The 20,734-nt window shown below is 36.9% G+C and overlaps 1 protein-coding gene and 1 long non-coding RNA gene across 2 annotated transcripts; one reads left to right on the forward strand and one right to left on the reverse strand.

The window, feature by feature from the left end:
• Positions 1–464: 464 nt before the first annotated feature.
• LOC121265059 (probable E3 ubiquitin-protein ligase ARI7) lies at positions 465–17,620 on the forward strand. The gene is made up of 15 exons (XM_041168522.1): positions 465–882; positions 2,870–2,994; positions 3,125–3,230; positions 3,377–3,467; positions 5,821–5,993; positions 7,009–7,113; positions 7,216–7,304; positions 10,206–10,313; positions 10,435–10,525; positions 10,669–10,758; positions 12,253–12,300; positions 13,159–13,230; positions 15,454–15,553; positions 15,644–15,773; positions 16,912–17,620. Exons 1-15 carry the CDS (start codon positions 664–666, stop codon positions 17,183–17,185), a joined length of 1,821 nt encoding a protein of 606 aa, XP_041024456.1. The 5' UTR covers positions 465–663; the 3' UTR covers positions 17,186–17,620.
• A 1,525-nt stretch (positions 17,621–19,145) lies between these two features.
• On the reverse strand, positions 19,146–20,389 carry LOC121249155. The gene is made up of 2 exons (XR_005937601.1): positions 19,766–20,389; positions 19,146–19,609 (listed from the first exon to the last, which is right to left on the reverse strand). It is a non-coding gene; the product is annotated as an uncharacterized LOC121249155 (long non-coding RNA).
• Positions 20,390–20,734: the final 345 nt, after the last annotated feature.

The following is a 20,734-nucleotide window of genomic DNA, read 5'->3' on the forward strand; positions in this document are numbered from 1 at the left end:
AACTATAAACATGTATGATCAAATTTATCTTTAGAGAATATTTGTAATTCTAGCCGTCTAGACCCTTTTAGAAAATAAATTCCCATAAATAAAAATTGAGAAATGATAGTTACAGTCTTGAATACGCAAATACTATGCAATCACTTAAAAAAAATGAATAAATACGATATTCACATAAAAAAAATTATTTTTTAATAGTAGATTCTGTTCTTTTTTAAAGTGATTACACGACGCTTACGTACTCTACGATTATATATAGCATTACTCATAAATTACAACAACAATTAGTCTATACCAAACTTGTCTCCTTCCTTATTTATTCCTCGGAGGAAAAGTTTCTAAATGAAGTAACATGTTTAGAACCGTGTTATTTTTCTAAGTGCAATACCAAGTTTCGGTAATTTTATTTATTTATTTTTTCATGTTTTAATCATCACCCCATGCCCATCGGCATTACGCATTAAAGAAAGAAAAGTTGAAAACCCCATAACCAAAGCCTGAACCAATCAAACACTCTCTCACCTTTTCAGCTACCTTTTCCTCTTTTTTTCCTTCTTTTCTTTCCAACCAAACACTTCCTCACCCTAATCCCTCTCCATTCTCCTTCGATTCTCTCCTCTCCTCTTTCTCTCTCTTTCTCCTATTGCTTTGCGATCTTCCTCCATGGACTCAGAGGAGGATATGCACGACGCCAACGACATCGAGTCCCCCGACGACGGCTTCTATAGCGGCGAGGCCGAGTATACCCCCCTGGAATACTTTTGCAGCGACTACTATAATTATGATGATGACGATGATGCCGATGACGATGAAGACGCCAATTTCGACTTCGTCGAAGACGATGCGGATGATTCAGCTGATATCATTTCTCGGCGGCTTGAGGTTAATTCAATTCTCCATCTGAATTTTCTGTTGCTTAAATTAGAGCTTGCTAAATTAATAATAGGGTATTTGTGGAATTTCTGTCATTTTGTTGCTGAGAAAGTTTGGAAAATGGAAGGAAAGCTTGATCCTTTTAGTCATAGGATTTTTGGTTTTCAACACATTTGTGGCTCGGGTTATATTGGTTTCCTTAAAGCGCTGTTTGATTGCGTACTAAACAGCAGGAAAACTAAGGTAAAATTTGAATACGGTGTGTTATGTTATTGCGGGTTTTCCAATCATGAAATGCTCAGCTCAACTTGGTAAACAGGAGAAAAAAAAACATTTCGCGACTAGGTTCTTTAGGATTGATGGGGTGAAGGTTTTTTCCAGGGGGAGAACTGATTTCAGTATTTCCAATCGATTTGTTTAAGCAATACGATTGGGTGGTGGAAAAGTGATTACTTCCCCTCCTCCCCCCTTTCAGTTCTTGTTATTCTTCCCATCTTTTATAGGGTTTTGTATCTTATATTCTTTAATTTCAAGGCCTTGTTGTTGTTTTAAAACTACTACTGAAAATATTTATTCTATTGATGTCATTAGAGGCCGTGGACTAGTTTTGCTATGGTTTACAGACTCGATGGTTGTTAATTTCACGGGTTTGGTAGGCAGTTGTCCTTTTTCATAGGTAGTAGGGTACTGTTCTGATCTCATTGCAAAATAAGCTCTTTTCTGATAATCATAATTCCTGTGAATCTGATGCTGGTGTCATCTAATGGAGCATAATTAGAAAACCAACTTTTGATACCCCATTCGATAAGTGATAAAGGTAGGTGGTGTATGGGATCCCATATTGCTTGGAAATGAGAAGTTGTTGCTCTTTTTAATGTTTCAACGTGGCTCCAATTGTATCATTGACTATTCCTTTTGAAGCATGGGCCATGTGGCTTGGGCCTTCTTCCATTGGGTAGTTACAAATAGTATCAGAGCCTATCCCAACAAAAAATGTGGGACTTGAGCCGTGCTACCTACGGCGGACTGGCCGGACGAGGACCTCGGGAATATAATGGGGGGAGATTGTGAAATTCCATTCCGATAAGTGATAAGGATAGATGGTATATGAGATCCCATATTGCTTGGGAATGAGAAATTCTTGCCCTTTATAATGTTCTAATGAGGTTCCAATTTTATCATTGACTAGTTCTTTTGGAGTATGAGCCATGTGACTTGGGCCTTCCATTGGGGGCGCTACAAAACAAGTGCAAAATCTATGTATATTATATAGATGATATGGAGCCTCTTTCGAGAAAAATGCACAAAACGTAATCATCTGTTCTTAATGCGTTCTTATCTAATCATTAGTTGAGTTTTTGGTTTTTTTTTTAAATAACAACGTAGCAATATTTAAACTTACGAAGAAAACACAGAATTGTAAACATCACCTTTTTATTTCAACTTTACAATTCTCCCCTTTACTTTAATTATATTTTAATTGTACCTCTATAAACTGTAAATTGTTGCATATGCGCCTCATGTGTCTAGAGATGCAGATATATATGTTAGCTTTTGTACACAGCTTGGAACAACACTCTGAATATAAAACCTTGAAGTTGGAAAAGGAGTTTTACTTTCACTATTATGCATGCGTTATTGTTAGAAGTTAGGATCCGTTCTTTGGTACTTTTGTCAAATAAATAGGTCATATTAGCAATTGCTTACCAAACTCACAGCTTCAACTTAGGTGAGTAGGTCTCCACCTTACAATTTTTTTTTAAAGCCCAAAAGTGAAAATGGATCATGAAATAAGACAAAGGATTGAAATTGTTATTGTTGGAAATTCATGTCTCTTAGGAACTTTGGCCTTCAGAAGATGCCTTATTTTCACATATATCACCATGAAATTAAGTGTTGTTTTTTTGAAATTTGATGCTGTATGGCAGTTGCTTAGTTTCTGTGTTTCTGTTCTTTTTCTTCATAATTTCACATATTTTTTCTTTTCTTTTTTCAGCAAAACTATACTATCTTAAAGGAATCTGATATACGGCAACATCAGGAGGATGATATCACAAGAGTATCCACTGTTCTTTCCATATCTCGAGTTGCTTCAAGCATCTTACTCCGGCACTTTAACTGGTAAACCAATATCTCTTTCATTTTTCTCACCTATATGACATGAATTTCTCTCAGGGTATGGAATTGATAAGATTGGGCTTTTGATTTCAATTGTTTGATGTTAGTATTCTGAAGAAAGTTGGCATTGCAGGAGTGTTAGTAACATACATGATGCATGGTTTGCTGATGAAGAACGGGTCCGTAAAACTGTTGGGTTGCTAGAGGAGCCAGTTTTTCAATTTCCCAATGCTAGAGAAGTAAGCTATGTAGACATTATGTTGTGACTTTTGTTTGATAGGTAAAAACATTCAGTGTGAAATTTAGGGTTGACCATGGCTGGCTTTCTTCTCTGAATTCTGCTATCTATGAGTTACTAATATTGTACACATGTTATCCATTTCAGCTTGCATGTGGCATTTGTTTTGAAACCTTTCCTCGTGATGGCATTAAATCAGCTGCTTGTGGTCATCCATTTTGTACTGTATGCTGGACAGGTTTGTCTGATAAACTCTTATTTTGATGTAGTTTTTTTTGTTATTTATTTATTGTAAATCTGCATCATCTATTTATGTTTTGGATATTTGTAACTCTTATTTTGGTTTCAAAACCAGTTCCAAAAATACAAATAAAATAAATAAAGTACAGAAAAGTCCTCGTTACCTCATGTTAGATCCTGCATTATACCAACAGAATATTTCCAGGTGTCATCCTCACATCAGATCCTAAAAAACATATTAAAAAAGCAGGCCCTACCTGTCTGCCTCTTCACACGTTGGGTTTGGTGCAGAGGGGGAGGGGGATCTACCTTGCAAACCTTAACGGGAGGAAGGGGTGGGGTTTGACCCCTCCTTGATTATTTTCCACAACCCAAGATCATTTTATACTATGAATGTTTTGGCTGTCAGAATATTGATTACATTTAATGATATTCATTTTGTGAAAGTTGCTTTGGTGCTATGCTAGTGATAGATAAAGTATAGTAGTACATGGGGGTGGATGGTGCTCTAATGTGGTGGATGAGAGCTGTGGGATTAGGTTGTGGAAAAATGCCTGATGAGTATAGGGGGAGTTCTCTTAGTATACTGATCTGAGGTGGCAAATGGATCCAAGTAGAGTTCTGGTGCAGTGATCGGCTCCTCAAATGAGCTTTCCTGAATCCATTCAACCTTGTTAGGCCTAAGGAAGCATTTGTGGTAGACAATTTGTAGCTCTCCAATGGCTCTCGTCGAGGGAAGTAGTAGACTTTACACTTGCGGCACAAGATTGGGAGGTGAAACCGATTTTGTTTCAGCGGATTATCTCGAAGGGGTTAATATTTGTTTCATTCTTATAGTAATAATGGAGTAGTTCTGTTTGTAGGAACAACAGAAGTATGTATTTAGTTTTCGTCTTTTAATCTCAGTGTCAGCCTAACTGAGTGCTTTTGCCATTGGGGTTCTTTCTGATCTCTACGGGTAGTAAATTTGTTTTATACTCCGTCAGTCCCCATGATAACATCTTATTTCCATGGAAGACCATTTGGATAAGACACCCCCTAAGAGAGGCTATCTTTTTTTGGATGGTTGCATTGGGAAGATTTTTACCCTAGATAATTGGTGGAAGAGACGTGTGGTAAAATGGTGTTGTATGTGCAAGTGGGATGGGGAATTGGTGTATCATCTCTTACATCACTGCAAGGTGGCTAGCTCTGTATGGTATGCAGTGCTTAGTCTATTTGGGTAAGATGGGTGAGGACTAGATGGATGGTGGATCTGTTAACGTGTTGGAAGGGGCGGTTTGAGAGTTATCACAATGAGACCTTATGGAAAATAATGATCTTGTTCCTGGGTCCATTAGAAAGTGTTGTTTTTTCTCCTTTGTTCTATTCCTAAATTGGTATGAATTACAAAGAATGTTTTTTGGCCTGTTGATTTTTGTGAAATAAAAGTTATATTGTGAAATAAAGCTGAATTTGTGATGTTTAGAGAAAAGTTAGAGAATCTACAAGACAAAACCAATAATGATGTCAAGATTGACTTGGGAGACGACAGTAACTACATTTGGAGGCAGAGGTGATGGTTGCATTTATGTGAGTGGTCAGCATGCTTTAACTTGGTGGTTGCACGTGGTGAGATTGCTGAAGTGATATTTGGTGGGATAGATGGTCCTGTTTTAATAGGTTTTGTACTGGCTGGCATCTAACTCAATGATCAACAATTTGAGGAGAAACTGTGGTGGTGTCATGATGATCATAGCTATTTGTATTTTGTAGGTGATGATTGTGACTGTATATGACATTTAGTAATACAATTGATTTATTAAGGGGGAAGAATGAAGAAAAGGGAGAACATAAATTCTATCTTCCCTATCCTTGATTACGATTACGCAGATTCTGTCTCGTGACTTTTCCTTATAAAACTTGAATGAAAAAGCAAAAATGTAATCAATCAAGTATGATTTAGGAAAGGGATTTTGGGTACAACTCATATTTGATGATGTTATCCTCACTCCTCATTATTATCAACAAAGGTTAGAAAAACTGCCATGTAGTAAGCAGAAGATAGAGAGCCAAATGTTATTTTTGAGATGAGGGAAGGCTCTATCTTTTCCCAATGCTTTGAGTAATGGTAGTGTAATTGTCCTTTCTTTCTTTCCTTGTCTCCCCCGTGGGGACATGATTATATATACAAGTTTGTGGCCTGTAGACGGGTATCCCATTTATGACTTGCTGTTAATTGGATGCATGCCTTATTTTTCCCAAAGGAATACAATTATCCTGTACTGTATTATTTTTTAATACTTCCCCTCTTTTTCGATTTGAGGATTTTGCTTATAACTCATTTCCGGAGTATTTTACTTATATTGCAGGGTACATCAGGACATCCATTAATGATGGTCCAGGATGTTTGATGCTGAGATGTCCTGATCCATCTTGTGGTGCTGCTGTTGGTCAAGATATGATCAATTCATTGGCTTCTGATGAGGACAGGGAGAGGTACTCACGATATCTTCTTCGGTCTTATATTGAAGACAGTAAGAAGGTATGTGATGTAATTGAGACCTTGCCATTATGATTACAATGTATGGATTTTTATCAATCATTAGTTCATAATGTGATTCTAAGTTGCATTCTTTTAGAAAAACCGTTCTGTTCAGAAATGGAATATGTGTTTTTAGACAGTGATCTCTACATTATATATGGTGTAGAGTTCATTAGAACTTACTCATAGAAACAAGATAGAGGGTGGGGTTATTTGTTCAAGATCCACTGGGGATATTTGTAACTTAATGGTAATAAAAGTCTGATATCGACCATAGTATTGGACACTGGACTGAGATGACATGAACTTTTTGTGCTCTCTAAGTGTTGTGTTTTATTACTGGAAAAAGGGTTTGGAGGATGCTGCATTTTTTTTTTTTCAATTTGGATCTATATGGATATCACAAAATTCTCTTTACCCCAAGTTCGTCTCTTGTACATGTCATGATCTGCAGTTTCCTGTGTATATTTTTATAATGAATTGGTTTCAGCTGGAGCTTCCTATGTTTCTTAAGTTTATTAAATTGGAAATGTGATTTATAAGGTTTTAATGTCTTGTAATGCTGTGGTTAATGCTTTTTCTTTGCATAAATATATTTTTAAAGCATGGCAGCAGGCCAGTCTCTTTCCCCTTTGTGCTCTTTATCTCTGTCATCATCTACTTTTTGTATGTTAGATTTTCTGTTGAATGGTTAGAATTCTTTGCATGCCATTATTTCTTGCTTGCACCTGGTTTATTACTCTTGAGAAGCGACTGGCTATTACGATGCATTGGCGCTGATATTGATACTTGTAACATTGGTGTTCCAATGTCTAGTCATTTACTCAACCATTCGGTCTTTAGCCCATTCAATGGGTATATGAGAGGAGATTTGCTTGTTAGAGCATTCGATGGATATATCCTAGATGATATTTGCTTGTTAGAGCATTTGATGGGTATATCCAGTCATGTTATCTTGCTTTCTTTCTTGTTTCCTGAGTTCTTATCATTGCTTTTTCTACTCCATTTTTGCTAGACCAAGTGGTGTCCTGCTCCAGGTTGTGAGTATGCTGTTGATTTTGAGGCTGGTGATGGAAACTATGATGTTAATTGCCTCTGCTCATATGGCTTTTGCTGGAATGTAAGTTTCATCTGGCTTACTTGTAAATATTATTTTACAAGTCCAGTTTCTGCAGGGATTATTCTGTATGATATCAGTAATCTCATTCTGGTGGATCTGCAGTGTACGGAAGAAGCTCACCGGCCGGTGGACTGTGGTACCGTTTCAAAGTGGATTTTGAAGAATAGTGCCGAGTCTGAAAACATGAACTGGTAGAGATTATATTTTAGCATCTATAATCTGCCCTTGGCTATGCTTCCTGGATATATCTTATAGTATATTTGTATCTACTTTCGTTGCTTCCCTTCTAACAATTGGCAGTTTCATGCTGCATCCTGTTCTGGGATTTTTAAATAAGGAGGTGTACAATATTTGCTGATTTTGTGCAAATCTTAGTTTATGGTTTTTGGCTTCTTGAGGAGAGGCTTTCTTTCCTGCCCTTTTTCTTGTTTGCTTCATTTTGGTTTGCACGTGGGTGCTACTTTCAAAGCGATGAGTATTTGGGATGCGATGAATGAAAAGATCGAGCGAAGATTGGCTAGCTGGAAGAGGTTTATACCTGTCCAAAGGGGGTAGAGTTACCTTGATCAAAAGCGCTCTCTCTAACCTACTCGCATACTTCTTATCTTTATTCCCACTTCCAATAAAGGTTGCTAACCATATTGAGAAGCTACAATGAAATTTCTTGTGGAGTGGGATGAGGATGAGTTTAAATTCTTTCTTGTAAATTGGGTAAAGGTATGTACTCCAATCTCCAATGGAGGAATGAGCTTTCGCAACTTGGTGATGTTCAACCAAGTTCTTTGGGAAATGGTTGTGGTGGTACCAATAAGAAATGGAGGCTGTATGGAAGACCATTGTAGATTCAAAGTATGATGAAGCATGGGGTGGGTGGTTCTCCCGCCACAATAAGAAAGGGAAGCTTTATGGAAGACCATTATAGATTTGGAGAACGGTGAAGCGGTGGTGCTCAAATGAGGTACGTGGACCACATGGGGTGGGTTTGTGGAAGTACATAAGAAGAGGATGGGGGGGTTTTTTAGATACACTCGTATATTGAGGTCGACGATGGTGATTGCATTGGCAAAGAAAGATTCAATAGCAGATCTCAGGAACTCCTCTAGTGGTTGCCCTCAATGGAATGTTGATTTCTCCATAGCAGCACAAGATTGGGAATTGGATGCTGATATTGAGTTTTGTACCTTATTGTACTCCCCATGAGTGGCAGTTGGAAATGCAGACAAGATCATTTGGAGCCCTTTAAAGAAAGGAAAATTCACAATCCGATCGTTCTACCAGATTCCGACTAGCCAGCGCATGGCTTCTTTTATGTGGAGTAATATCTGGAAGACTATTGCATTTGGATAGTGAGATATTTTTAGGTATTCTGTGAATAGAGTGAAAAAGTAATGATAGAATATTGAATAGTAATGGATAGTATTGAAAAGTAGGTGCAAAGTAATAATAAAATAATGAATGGTAGTGAGGTATTCTGAGAATATTCTCATGTATTCTCAGTACCCAAATCAGGCGTAAGCTCCCTTGAATGTAGCTTTTTTGTTTGAACAGCTTCCTTAGGAAAGATCCTCACTATAGACAATCTAAGGAAACACCGTATCATTGTGGTTGATTGGTGTTGTATATGTAAAAAGAATGGTGAAACAGTTGAAAATTTGCTTTTATATTGTTTTTTTTTTTTTTTTTTAGAAGTTGCCTTTATATTGTGAGGGGGCTGGGACCTTATGGGATGATTTTTTTACTTTTTTGTGAGTGGGATTAGCATGGGTCATGCCTAGAAAGTTGATAGACTTTCTAGTGAGTTAGAGAGGTCTCCAAGGCAATCCACAAGTGGTAGCAATCTGGAAGATGGCTTCTCTCTATTTGTATTGGTGCTTTTTGGAGGGAGGGAGGGAAATGATAGAAGCTTTGAGGGTTGAGCCGACAATGTCGGCTCCGACTTCCGAACTCCGACTGATATCTTTGCTCTTTGTTCTCTGTATTTCCTCCACTGCCTTAATGTTTACCATTCTCCTAATAAAGAAATAAAAGTGCTCATTTTCCTATGAATGTTTCTCCTTTTTTTTTTTTTTCATTTTTTTCAGTCTTGCAATTTGGCTTTCAAATACTTTCCTTCATTCACTTAATTTATTGTTTCTAATCTTTGTATTCTCGTTCAACTGAAACAATTTTTTAAAAAATAAAAATACTCTTGACACCATCTATTTGCTTTACTACCTAATGGCTAATGATGAACCAAAGTGACAGTGACACCATGCTTTTTATCTGAAGTTCTGAAGCAACGCAATATTTATTTCACTTTTGGTCCCTCAGTAAGCATAGCTTGAGAGATGGAAAGCACATTGAAAAGTATTTAATTTTTTACTCACTTGAGTCTTGAGCCTCTTAGCCTTTGGCTTCAAATCACCATCGTTTTCTTTTCTTTTTTAATTTTATTTTGATTTTTGGTTGATACATGCATGTCTAGTTTTATAGTCGTTGTTAGCTTCGAAATACCATTTTCGTTCTCTTTTTACAGTGTACATGAACACTATTTTTTGAAAGATAGACTCAATAAAAGCAGAAAAGGAAATGAGAAGACTGAGAGGAGACTCGGTGTTGAGGCTTGGAGCAGTTGAGAGTCTTGAGATTGACGACGAAGAACTGCCATGATTAAAGAGGAGGTGGGATTGCCACTGTTTGACGGCGACACAAACGTGACCGACCGAGCTCTCTCTCTCTCTGACGCTCCGCCTCTTGAACTCCGACTCCGACAACTCCTATTGGAGTTGGAGTCTGCTCCTGATCAAAGTCGAAGTTGGAGTTCGGAATTGGGCTTTCCGACTTCGTCAGGGTCGGAGCCCAGCCCTAATACAACCTGTGTTTTTGGGTTATGCCTATTATCTTTAATGAAATTTCCTGATTACCTATAAAAAAAACTTATTTTTGATGTGCATCTTGCCACTTGAAGTGCTTGCTTGTGTTGCACTTTTCTCTACAGTTGGAGATGTGTTTTCTATATCATTTTTTTTTTTTTTTGTTTAGATAGCTTTATAAATATATAGTTGCAATTGTTGATATTTTTTAACTTTACCTTTTGATGTAATGAAAATCAGGATACTAGCCAATTCCAAGCCCTGTCCTAAATGCAAGCGGCCGATTGAAAAGAACCAAGGGTGCATGCATATGACATGCACACCTCCCTGTAAATTTGAATTTTGCTGGTAAGTGCCATAATGAATGTTTACACATTCAGAGATCTGTTGCTGTTATGACTTAGTAATAATGATTTCACTTACATGTGGTCCAATGTAGTTGCCTGAACTTCATTTGTTGTCAATGCAGGCTGTGCCTAGGTGCATGGCAAGATCATGGTGAGAGGACAGGGGGCTTCTATGCTTGTAATCGTTACGAGGTTGCCAAGCAAGAGGGAGTGGTAAGTGGGCATAATACCTCCTTTTGGTCATTCAGTCAATGGATTGCATGGTGGTCCTGGTACTGATAATGTTTATGCTGTCAACTGTGATTGGCTAATCTTTTCTTTCCTAGCTTTGATAATTTCATATTGCTACTTTTTAGTATGATGAGGCTGAGAGAAGAAGAGAAATGGCAAAGAATTCGTTGGAGAGATACACTCATTATTATGAACGTTGGGCAAGCAATCAATTGGTATGTGCAAGTTTCTCAAATTTATCTCTGTTTAATATCTTGTGCAATGGATCCTTATATCTGTTTGGTTGGTTATTGCTTGTTTTTCCCCCCTTCTTGGTTGGGATAAATAGCTGATTGCTAGAAATTTCTTTAGAACTTGTTAAGTTTTCGTCTATGTATTAAAGTTTACCACTGTTTATTGTCTATTCTTTCATGTCTATTTCAGTCTTTAAATTAGCTAGTTGCACACCCTAATAATGTGCACGAAAAAATTGTTTTTTTTTTATTCTGTTTATAAACTGATTTTGGACTTGTTTGAAAGGTTTTCCTCAATTACTAATTATAATAAATGAGATACAGAGGAAAGAGGATCAAGTGTTATAGAGGGGAGAAGTATTCCCAACTTTTAAAATTCCAAACTGTATAGTATTTATTGACATGAACTCTATTTCAAACCCAATTATGGTCATTTAGCGCAGGAAAAGATGGCCTGACTCAATAGAGAAAAGTTCTTGGTTTGAAAATGTTATGGCCCAGGGAAAGCGCTAGTTTCATCTGCGCTGTAACTCCAAAACTAGTCAATTTGAAGCTTCCCAAAGATCAGTTATAAAGCTGTGTTTTACCTAGTAAACAGCCTGTGGAACTGGAGTGTTACAATAGGAAGGTCACTCGAAGAATTATGAGGGCAAATATGAACTGTCTTGTCACATTTCAGAGGTTGAAATGAAATCGAAGAATTTTGAGGATTTTTCTCTCTAGTTGCTTCAGGGAATTCGAGAGGTTAGACCACGGTATACTGGCTGTGAGAAGTTATAAATATACGAGTGAATTCAGTGTTGGAAGGCATAACAATATGGTATAGAAGTCTGGGTTCAAGGGGTTGTAAAGAGGTTCTAAGAGATACTTTTTTTGGATGCTAATTGTTGGTGGTTTGTTTTTGAAATTTTAGATTATTATATCTAGCCGTTAATGGGGACCCCTGAATGAAGTTTTCTTGTGGCTTAAACTTGATCAACTTGAAAAGGAAAGCAGAGAAGGGAAATTGACGATAATGTTGATGACATCTCCTTACCTAAAAAAGCAACTGTTGCTATAAAGCTTGTGTAGTAGTGTGGGCAGTAAAAAGTTTTTATTATTTTGAAACCAAATTATCAACTATGATTTTTGAGATCTTCAGAGCTCTCTATTAGTTTATTCGTTTAAGCATGCTCTTTGTTATCAAAGACTCTACATAGCAATGTATTGTTAATTCTTCCTGAAAAAAGTTTTTGGTGGTTATTATTTCAATGTTTTTTCGTAATGAAAAGGTATAGGTCATTTTTGACAGAAACTACTATGTTGCAGTTACTAAAAAAAAGTGGTATCATGTCATTTGAAATTGTTTGGTTATTTTCCTCAGCTTTTTGTTATCCTTGTATTCAAAATGTTGTGTGCAAACTGAACATGCTTTTATTCCTAAATTTAAATTTGTTTTTTAAGTATAATCTGCAATTCTTATGTTCTTTCTGGCAGTCGAGGCAAAAAGCTTTGGCAGATTTACATCAAATGCAAACTGTGCATGTAATCTCTCTCTCTCTCTCTCTCTCTCTCTCTCTCTCTCTCAATATATGCATTGATATAAATATATACCAACACACACAGACACACACACACACACACACACACACATATATCTGTCTTTTTTTAGGGGATTATAGAGTGGGTGGGTGTTGATGAGTTTGTGTATGCTATTTTTTGTTGAAACATTTTTAGATGCTTTCTTTTTAATATATTTTTTCAATATTGACAACTTGGTTAATGTATGGCAGTCTGTCTCCAACTAAAAGAAAATTTGTGATTTTTTTTTTGTGTTTGTATTCTACTTGGATAAGATTAATTATGCTGGTTTTCTTTTGGTGCCGTTCTACAAAACATGCCATGGAGTGAACACTGGAGTCATCCTTGAAGAGAGAGCACTGGAGAATGGAGAATTATGTGATAAGAACTGTTTAAGTTAGGCCTTGTTTGGGAACCCATCTCATCTCATCTCCTTCCCAAACATCACTTAAACACAAACACTTTTCAATTTCAAATCTTCAACTTTTTCATCTAATCATTACCTAATCATTACAACTTTCCCAAACTTCCAAACAAAACGCAAAAAACAATTCAATCTTTTCAAATTCCAAAATAAAAATAATATTAAAAAAATTATATTCTAACAATATTTTAATTTTGTAATATATTTATTTAACATTTTCTCTCTGCTTTCCCAAAACCCAATAAAACATCTTAACTCAACCCATTTCACTACTATTTGACCAATGTGCAATCATCTGTTTATGTTATTCTATTTCTTATGACCTTTGAGCAGCCTTATTACTATAACTGCTTCTGGAGGTCGTTTAATGACTGGGTTGAATTACTTGGTTTTGGCAGCTTGAGAAGCTTAGTGACCTACAGTGCACACCTGAGTCACAGCTCAAGTTCATTATAGAGGCCTGGATGCAGGTAACTTCTTTGCTCACTGCTAGGTGCATTTACAATTGTAGGACTATTTCTTATTCTATATCAACTGAATTATGTGGAAATACACCTGCCGATAAGCCATATAATGCATGTGAACTGATTATATGAAGATCTAAATATTTTGTGATTTGATCCCCAGTTTTAAAATACTAGATACATCAAACCAAAGCAGGATGATCAGGCATGACCAGGGAGAAACATTATGAAGTTCATTTCACCTCCCTCTTTATTTCAGATAGAAGAAATTGCTCTTAACCTCATGAACTACCATCCCTTTTGCAGAGTGACCTTCGAGTGATTAATTTGGGCACTGGACATCTCAATTCGAAACTTTAGTTGCAATGTGCACCCTCTAGAGCCTGAAATGTTCAAATTGCCCTTACCTAAAATTGAAGTTTCCGAAGTGCCCATAAATGCATAGTTGCCTTCTGTTTTGGGTGTGGATAATATATATTTTTTTTTTTTTTAAGTTTTTGGGTGCGGATAATTTAGACATTTCAGTTTTAGGAATTTGGCTGTTGGGTTATTTCTTGCCTAGAGGGTGCATATTGCAGCTGAAATTTCAAATTGGGTTGCTAAGCGCCGAAATTTGTAGTTTTGGAGGTCACATTGCAAAAGGGGTGGTAGTTCAGGGGTTGAGCATAATTTTTCCATTTCAAGTACTTGGCACTTTGGGCGTAGTAATAATACCTCCACCACTTAAAGAGTTATATTTTTATTTATACATGCAGCATGGATGAGTATTAAACAATACTCATCTGATGGGGTATTTGTCCTAACATAACTTAAGTGGACCATGTTCTGAATATGGTTATGTATGAATGTTTTTGGGCTCATTCCCTGCAAACTATACCCGTCAAGCAACAAGAAGCCTGATGTTGCTCAAGCTTGTTTGCTAGGAAATTGCCATGTAAATGAGTATTTTGATCAGGGTGACAACCATGAGTGTTAAACAATACTCATGTAACGCCCCAATGGAAGGTCCAAACCACATGACCTATATTCCAAAAAGACTAGTCAATTATATAATTGGAGCCCCATTGGAACATTATAAAAAGCAAGAACTTCTCATTCCAAAGCAATGTGGGATCCTATACATCGCCAACCCTCATTTATCATATGGGGGTATCACAATCTCCCCCTTCCCCCCACCCCAAAAAAAAAAAAAAAATCCCGTGCCCGTTGTAAGTGGCACGGCTCAAGTCCTACATTATTTCTAGTTCGAATAGGCTCTGATACCATTTGTAACGCTCCAATAGAAGGCCCAAACCACATGACCTATACTCCAAAAATACTAGTCAATAGTATAATTGGAGCCCTATTAGAACATTATAAAGAGCAAGAACTTTTCCTTCCCAAGCAATGTGAGATCCCATACACCATCTACCCTCACTTATCATACGGGGTATCACAACTCATCTGATGGGGTATTTGTCCTAACATAACTCAAGTGGACCATGTTCTGAATATGGTTATGTACTAATGTTTTTGGGCTCATTCCTTGCAAACTATACCCATCAAGCAACAAGCCTGCTGTTGCTCAAGCTTGTTTGCTAGGAAATTACCATGTAAACGAGTATTTTCATCAGGGTGACAACCTAGCTGATGACAAAAGAAAAGAAAAACACTTATTGCTGAGCTGGCTTAAGTGTTTTGATTTGGATGCTTTCTCTTGGTAAATTAAAAATAAAGGAACCTCAGACAGTCGACATCTATTTCTGCACTTTATTATTCAGAGGTGCAATCGCTATTTCACTCTCAAGTACTTAATCGGACCCCATATAATTCTGTACTTGTTCTTGTTGTTAATCTTTTCAATTGGGAAAAATGATCAGCATATGAAAGCAAATTAGCGCAAAATTTGACTCTGTAATTAGAACATTTCAGTCATCTTCTTCCAATTCGTTTGAAATGCTTGCTTTGAAGACCGGGAGCGTTCCTTGGAAGTGCTGAAGAGATTCTTTTATAATATACTCTTTTCAGGGTCTTCGGTCATTATTTGTAATGAGGAAAATTTTCATAATTTGCTTGTATCCATCCCTCACTAGTGCTTAGTGGTACTTAGGCATATTCTCTGTATACTCCCTATGTACTTGGGCTATGCCTTTTCTATTAATAAAGTTTTACTTTTACTTTTAAAAAAAAAAAAATGGTTTGAAATGCTGACAATATACATATTATGGCCTTTTTGTGGCATGCTTGCAGATAGTTGAATGTAGGCGAGTGCTGAAATGGACTTATGCATATGGCTATTACCTACATGAGCATGAGCATGCTAAGAAACAGTTTTTCGAGTACTTGCAAGGTATATAGATATAATGCTTGAAATGTTAAAGAATTGAATGCAAACTGTATTTGTGAGTTGTCTTCACACGTGTAACAATCTTATCTTCAGGTGAGGCAGAGTCTGGTTTGGAAAGGCTTCATCAATGTGCAGAGAAGGAACTACAACAGTTCCTAAATGCTGAGAGCAAATCATCAAATGATTTCAATGACTTCCGTACAAAGCTAGCTGGACTGACCAGGTATATATTGTGTATAAAATATTGGCTGAAGTAGGAGCATTTTAAGTCTTTGCACTTGAAGCTATTTTTCTGCTTGGTTCTGTATTTGTAAGTACTTTTATAAAAACAAATGGAGCCACTATAAGGTATTGATATTCCTTTGATGCATATGTGATCATCTCTAGAATTCACATATCATTTTTAGCAATTCGGAACTTTATCATATATCCGCATCTTATCAATGCCTTTTAGTTTGTTCTTATTATTACTTATAAAAAAGAAGTCTGTCCTATGCTGAGTTTATTGTTCTCTTTTAAGTTTCTGCTACTACAAGAGAGTGAGAGAAAAAAAGTTGTCCTTGGGTTTTCCCTTCTATTTGTTGTCATTTTATTGCTTCATGATCCCCCTATATTTCCTGGACGATTTCCCAATTTTCTTCTTTATTTGTTTATTTCTGATTTTGCTCCTGTTCTACCAATGCGGTTTCCAAAGCATGTATAAAAAGGAAAAGTTGTGAAGGCTTTAGAAGGTTGGAGTATCCCAAAGTGGCAAGTGGCAAGTGGCAAGTGGCAACTGTCAACTGTCTGTGTCATTCGTCATAAATATCTTTTATGCGAAGTTTCCCGCTTCCTTTGATATGTCACGGCACACAAAAAATGCTTGGATTTTGTATTAGAAGAAACTATATGATAAATGCTCATATAAAAGACTTGCTAGAGGTATAGAAGTATGTAAAGTCCGAAAGTTATGCGGTGTGATATCTGCTGATGGGATCAGTACTTTTCCTTTAGTTCCTTTTTTTGGGTTAGGTTTTTCGTAGCTTTTTTTTCTCTTCTTGGTAAGAAGGTTGTTTCTTATGCGGAATGGATCTTTGATTGTCACATTGCTTTTATTCTTCTCACGAGTCACTTTTTGAATGAATTCTTGCAAATTCATTACTTGGCAAAAAAAAAAAAAAAAAAAAAAAAAAAAAAAGAAAAGAAAAGAAAAAGAATGTGGAATTCTTGCAACGTTTGTTATTACTTCTGTGTTGTCTAATTTGATGTTTGCATGCATGTACCCTGTCTCTTACCATTGAAATTAGTTGGCTATGCAATTATCAGGCTTGTTAATGTCAAGAGTCTTATCTGATTCAATTTCTTATGTGGAATTGAAACAGTGTGACTAGGAATTACTTTGAGAATCTGGTTAGGGCATTAGAGAACGGTTTGTCAGATGTGGGCACCAATGGGTCTTGCAGCAAGACTACTACGAGCACAAAAAATGGAGGCTCCAGCAAGGGACGAGGCGGAAGGGTTAAAGGGCCAACTCGAACCACCACTGGTTCGAGCAAAAGTGCTGACGATAACATTTACTGGTCTTGTGAGCAATGTACGTATGCCAATGTCAAGTCCGCCACCAGATGTGAGATGTGCAACCAACAGCGACGGTGAAAATTTGTACAAAGACAATTATGGACGGTAGACCCCTCAAACAAGCTGAGAACTAAAGCTAAATTTGATGAGGGGTTGTAGCTGGTGTGGAAGACTTTGGTGGCTCCTGTTTCTCATGAGGCTATTGAATAGGTGTGTGAAAGAAAGGGTTAAAAAACAATAGTCTCGTACGTGTCAGGTGTGTTGTATTGAACACTATAATCTATTGATCTGTATATATGTTTCCTTTATAAATTGACAAAATAGGGAGGGGGGGTTGGGTTCTGCAACTTGCTTTTGTTGCTGATCTACTAAATGTTCGTCATCCTAAAGTGAAAGGCAAATAATTTCTCTTGCTCAGGAACTTGCCTTTCCTTTCCTTTCCTTTCCGTTCCGTTCCCTTTTATTTTTATGCAATCGATTTTAAATAAATAAGGGCAAAAGCTAGGTTCTATATATGCTCGTCTAATATTGGGGGTTTAAACTTTAAACCAGCACCGTTAGTGCTTTCTCTGGTACCCCCTCAAAATTATTGTTGCTGGTAATGTATTATTATGTATTATTTTATATTTATATATATATATATATATATATATATATATATTCTGGTGTGAGCTGTGACGATGGAACTTGTTCATGTCTATAATAGTACCATCTGTTTGTTCTTTTTGGCTCCATTTTCTTTCTACTACTTTTTGTCTTCTTGTTTTCTCCCTTTAGATCATGTTCTGAGCTAAACATGCACGTGCACATAAGTCCTCTCTCCTTGAGTTAATTGAATTTATCATCCACGTTCACCGATAGCATCACACTCTTAGGCAAGGGTTCACTAAATACTAGTGAAATTGTTTGAATTGAGATATTTTATTGGGTTTTTGGCAAGGAGAGAGAAAAAATTGAATAAAAATACTACAAAGTTGAAAAATTTGTTTGAAAAGAATTTTTAAATATTATTATTTTTTTTTTTTGAAGTTTGAAAAATATTTTGTATTTGAATGATGAACTTTAAAATGTTGTGTAAATCATTTTCCTTTATAAAATAAGTTACATTAATCGGTGTGATTGAGAATGATATTATTATAACTTGATACGGTTAAGGATGGTAAATTCAATAATAAAGACGAATATTACTTGTTGGGCACTTCCCCTTCCTAACCTTGCAAGATAAATGGGCCCTACATAGTAAGGAGTGACCTTGGCTAAGCCCATCGGTCCATTCGAGGAACGGGAGTTGAAGATAAAAGGGACTCGCCAGTTCAGGAGACATAGGGGGCACATATAGGCGTTACTAAGGCCTTCCAAATTGGTATTGCCTTGACAATAGGGGATAATGCGGGTTGGTATCGTATATCGAAAGGTATCCACCTCATGGAAAAACAATTCAAGAGAAGCTTAAATGCTGATAACCCCCACACCCCCCCCCCCCCCCCCCCCCCCCCCCCCCCCCCCCCCCCCCCACACACACACACACACACACACATTAGGAAAAGAGAAGCACCAAATGTAGAAGAGAGAATTACCAAAATAAGACAACAAGCCCTGTATAAATATTAACCAAGGTATGCACCCAAGATACTTGAGCTAAGATACCATTAGAGCACAGTAATACTCTACTGACTTAGGTATCGGAGGCGACACTAGCCCTAATCCAAGCCAATTTCCTTTCTTTGGTTGCAGATTAAGCAGGGTAGAAGAAAAGTGTGTGAAACACGTTCACAACATTACTCTTGATATTTAATTGATTGAGCATTTTACTCATATTTCTACAGATCGATGACATGCTTATATATGCTGATATATAAATTATACAAAAATAATTAAATAAATAACACCATGCATCCAACTCTCTAGTTTATAAATATATCTTTGGATCTGATCCCTAGCCATGCATGTGATGGCATGCTGGGGCTTCCATTATATGTTGCAGAATTTATAAACAATCCCTTCTGAGATATATTAATCATGATTTATATAGATCGCGTTGAGAACTGTACCAAATAGGAAGATATTACCCAACCCAAGTCTCACTGAAAATTAATTAGGAACCAATAACTTCTGAACCAGAAGAAGACTTACACACACATGTATGTCTACTTGGGTCGATATGGAAAACATATAAATGGAGAGCATGATTTCATGCTATTGTTTCGCTTTCGATGACAATAATATTGTTTGATAGGTGGATTAATGATCCCAATTGATTTCTAGTTAAGCACTACAAATTTGAGCTCTCAGTCGCATGAGTTATCAGTATTAATTGTTATGAGATCGTAGATGCTTATAGTTGTAGATGCAATATCTGCCAATTGAAATTTAGATCCCAAGAACTCAACCCAGGCCACATGATCATGAATTCTTGAGAACTGAATTCCTAAAGCAAGAGTCCCGAAATCAAGAAGGTGCAGGCCAGGGAAAGAAAAACACCAAGAATACAAAATCCAATATCTGCATGCAAAAGTTGAACTAATTAGGCTTATAACCTTGCAAGAAGAAAATGAAATTTAAAAAAAAAAAAAAAAAAATTGAGGGAATGAATGGTACTGATTTGCTGCTTCAGCATTGACAATAAGAAAGATCAGTGAAAGACCCAAGAACTCTCACATGTAGCCTAGAAAGTTTATATATTATATTTATCTAGTGCAGATTCCCATAGATCAGTCCATTTCTCGCCTTCCCTTTGGAATCACTCACTGTTGACATATTTTCTGCAACTCTAAGTGCTGGAAAGCAACAATCCAGGGGCAAGATACAAACTCCACCACTATTGCTCCATGGAGACTCCAAGACTACGAGAACGAGATAGAAAAACACTAGTATTGAGATTGCAAACGATAGATAGATCTCTTCATTGAAGCTGGCAAAAACCATTTTGGGAGAGAATTTAAAGAGGTCTCGAGATAGAGGTTTGAAGATAAGAAAGGAGTACTTGAGACCCTATATTTATCAGAGGATAGGAAAATTTAGTTCAATGAATATGCTAGGAAGCTAGGGAAGATGGTTTGGAGCTCATGTGAGAGAAGGGATGGAAGGGGGTGGTGGCGAATGCGAATATATCTAAATGGGGGCCTGCATACGGGGTAATGCTCAGAGACACATGCTTGCTAATTTGTGTACAATGCATTGAACCTCTCATGTGCAAGTGGAACATGTGGGGGCTGCTAATTGTAGCTTTTTTAATTACCCCCACATGATGCTCATACTTCATTGATAAGATGCACCCAGCAGCCACGATGCATGTATATATATATGTTAATCTTGAATTCGCTTTTGAATTTGGATTTGGATTTAGCTTTTCTGTGACATGGCTTCAGAAGACATGAAAGGGATAGATCAAAAGCGTGCATGCATGTACAGGAGTATCATTTTTAAGTGAATTGAAGAGTACTCGTCCATGTAGTAGTGTAAGATACACGATATAATGCATGGATGGAGTACTGCATGAGCTTCAGTCACTGCTGTGTCTCCAAAATTGATTAGAAAAACATGTATTGGAGGAGTGTATGATCGATACATGATATGGAGTGGTACTTCATGAATCACTGAATTTGGATTTAGCAATATTTCATGTAA

The sequence above is a fragment of the Juglans microcarpa x Juglans regia genome, chromosome 1D, assembly GCF_004785595.1.
Source record: "Juglans microcarpa x Juglans regia isolate MS1-56 chromosome 1D, Jm3101_v1.0, whole genome shotgun sequence".
Taxonomy (NCBI): Eukaryota; Viridiplantae; Streptophyta; class Magnoliopsida; order Fagales; family Juglandaceae; genus Juglans; species Juglans microcarpa x Juglans regia.

What these genes read in the sequence shown, in the direction of transcription:
- LOC121265059 (XM_041168522.1), top strand. Translation starts at nt 664, where the DNA reads ATGGACTCAGAGGAGGATATGCACGACGCCAACGACATCGAGTCCCCC. An exon ending in CATATGGCTTTTGCTGGAAT is followed by an intron (nt 7,114 to 7,215) that starts GTAAGTTTCATC and finishes GTGGATCTGCAG; the next exon opens with TGTACGGAAGAAGCTCACCG. An exon ending in TGTAAATTTGAATTTTGCTG is followed by an intron (nt 10,314 to 10,434) that starts GTAAGTGCCATA and finishes TTGTCAATGCAG; the next exon opens with GCTGTGCCTAGGTGCATGGC.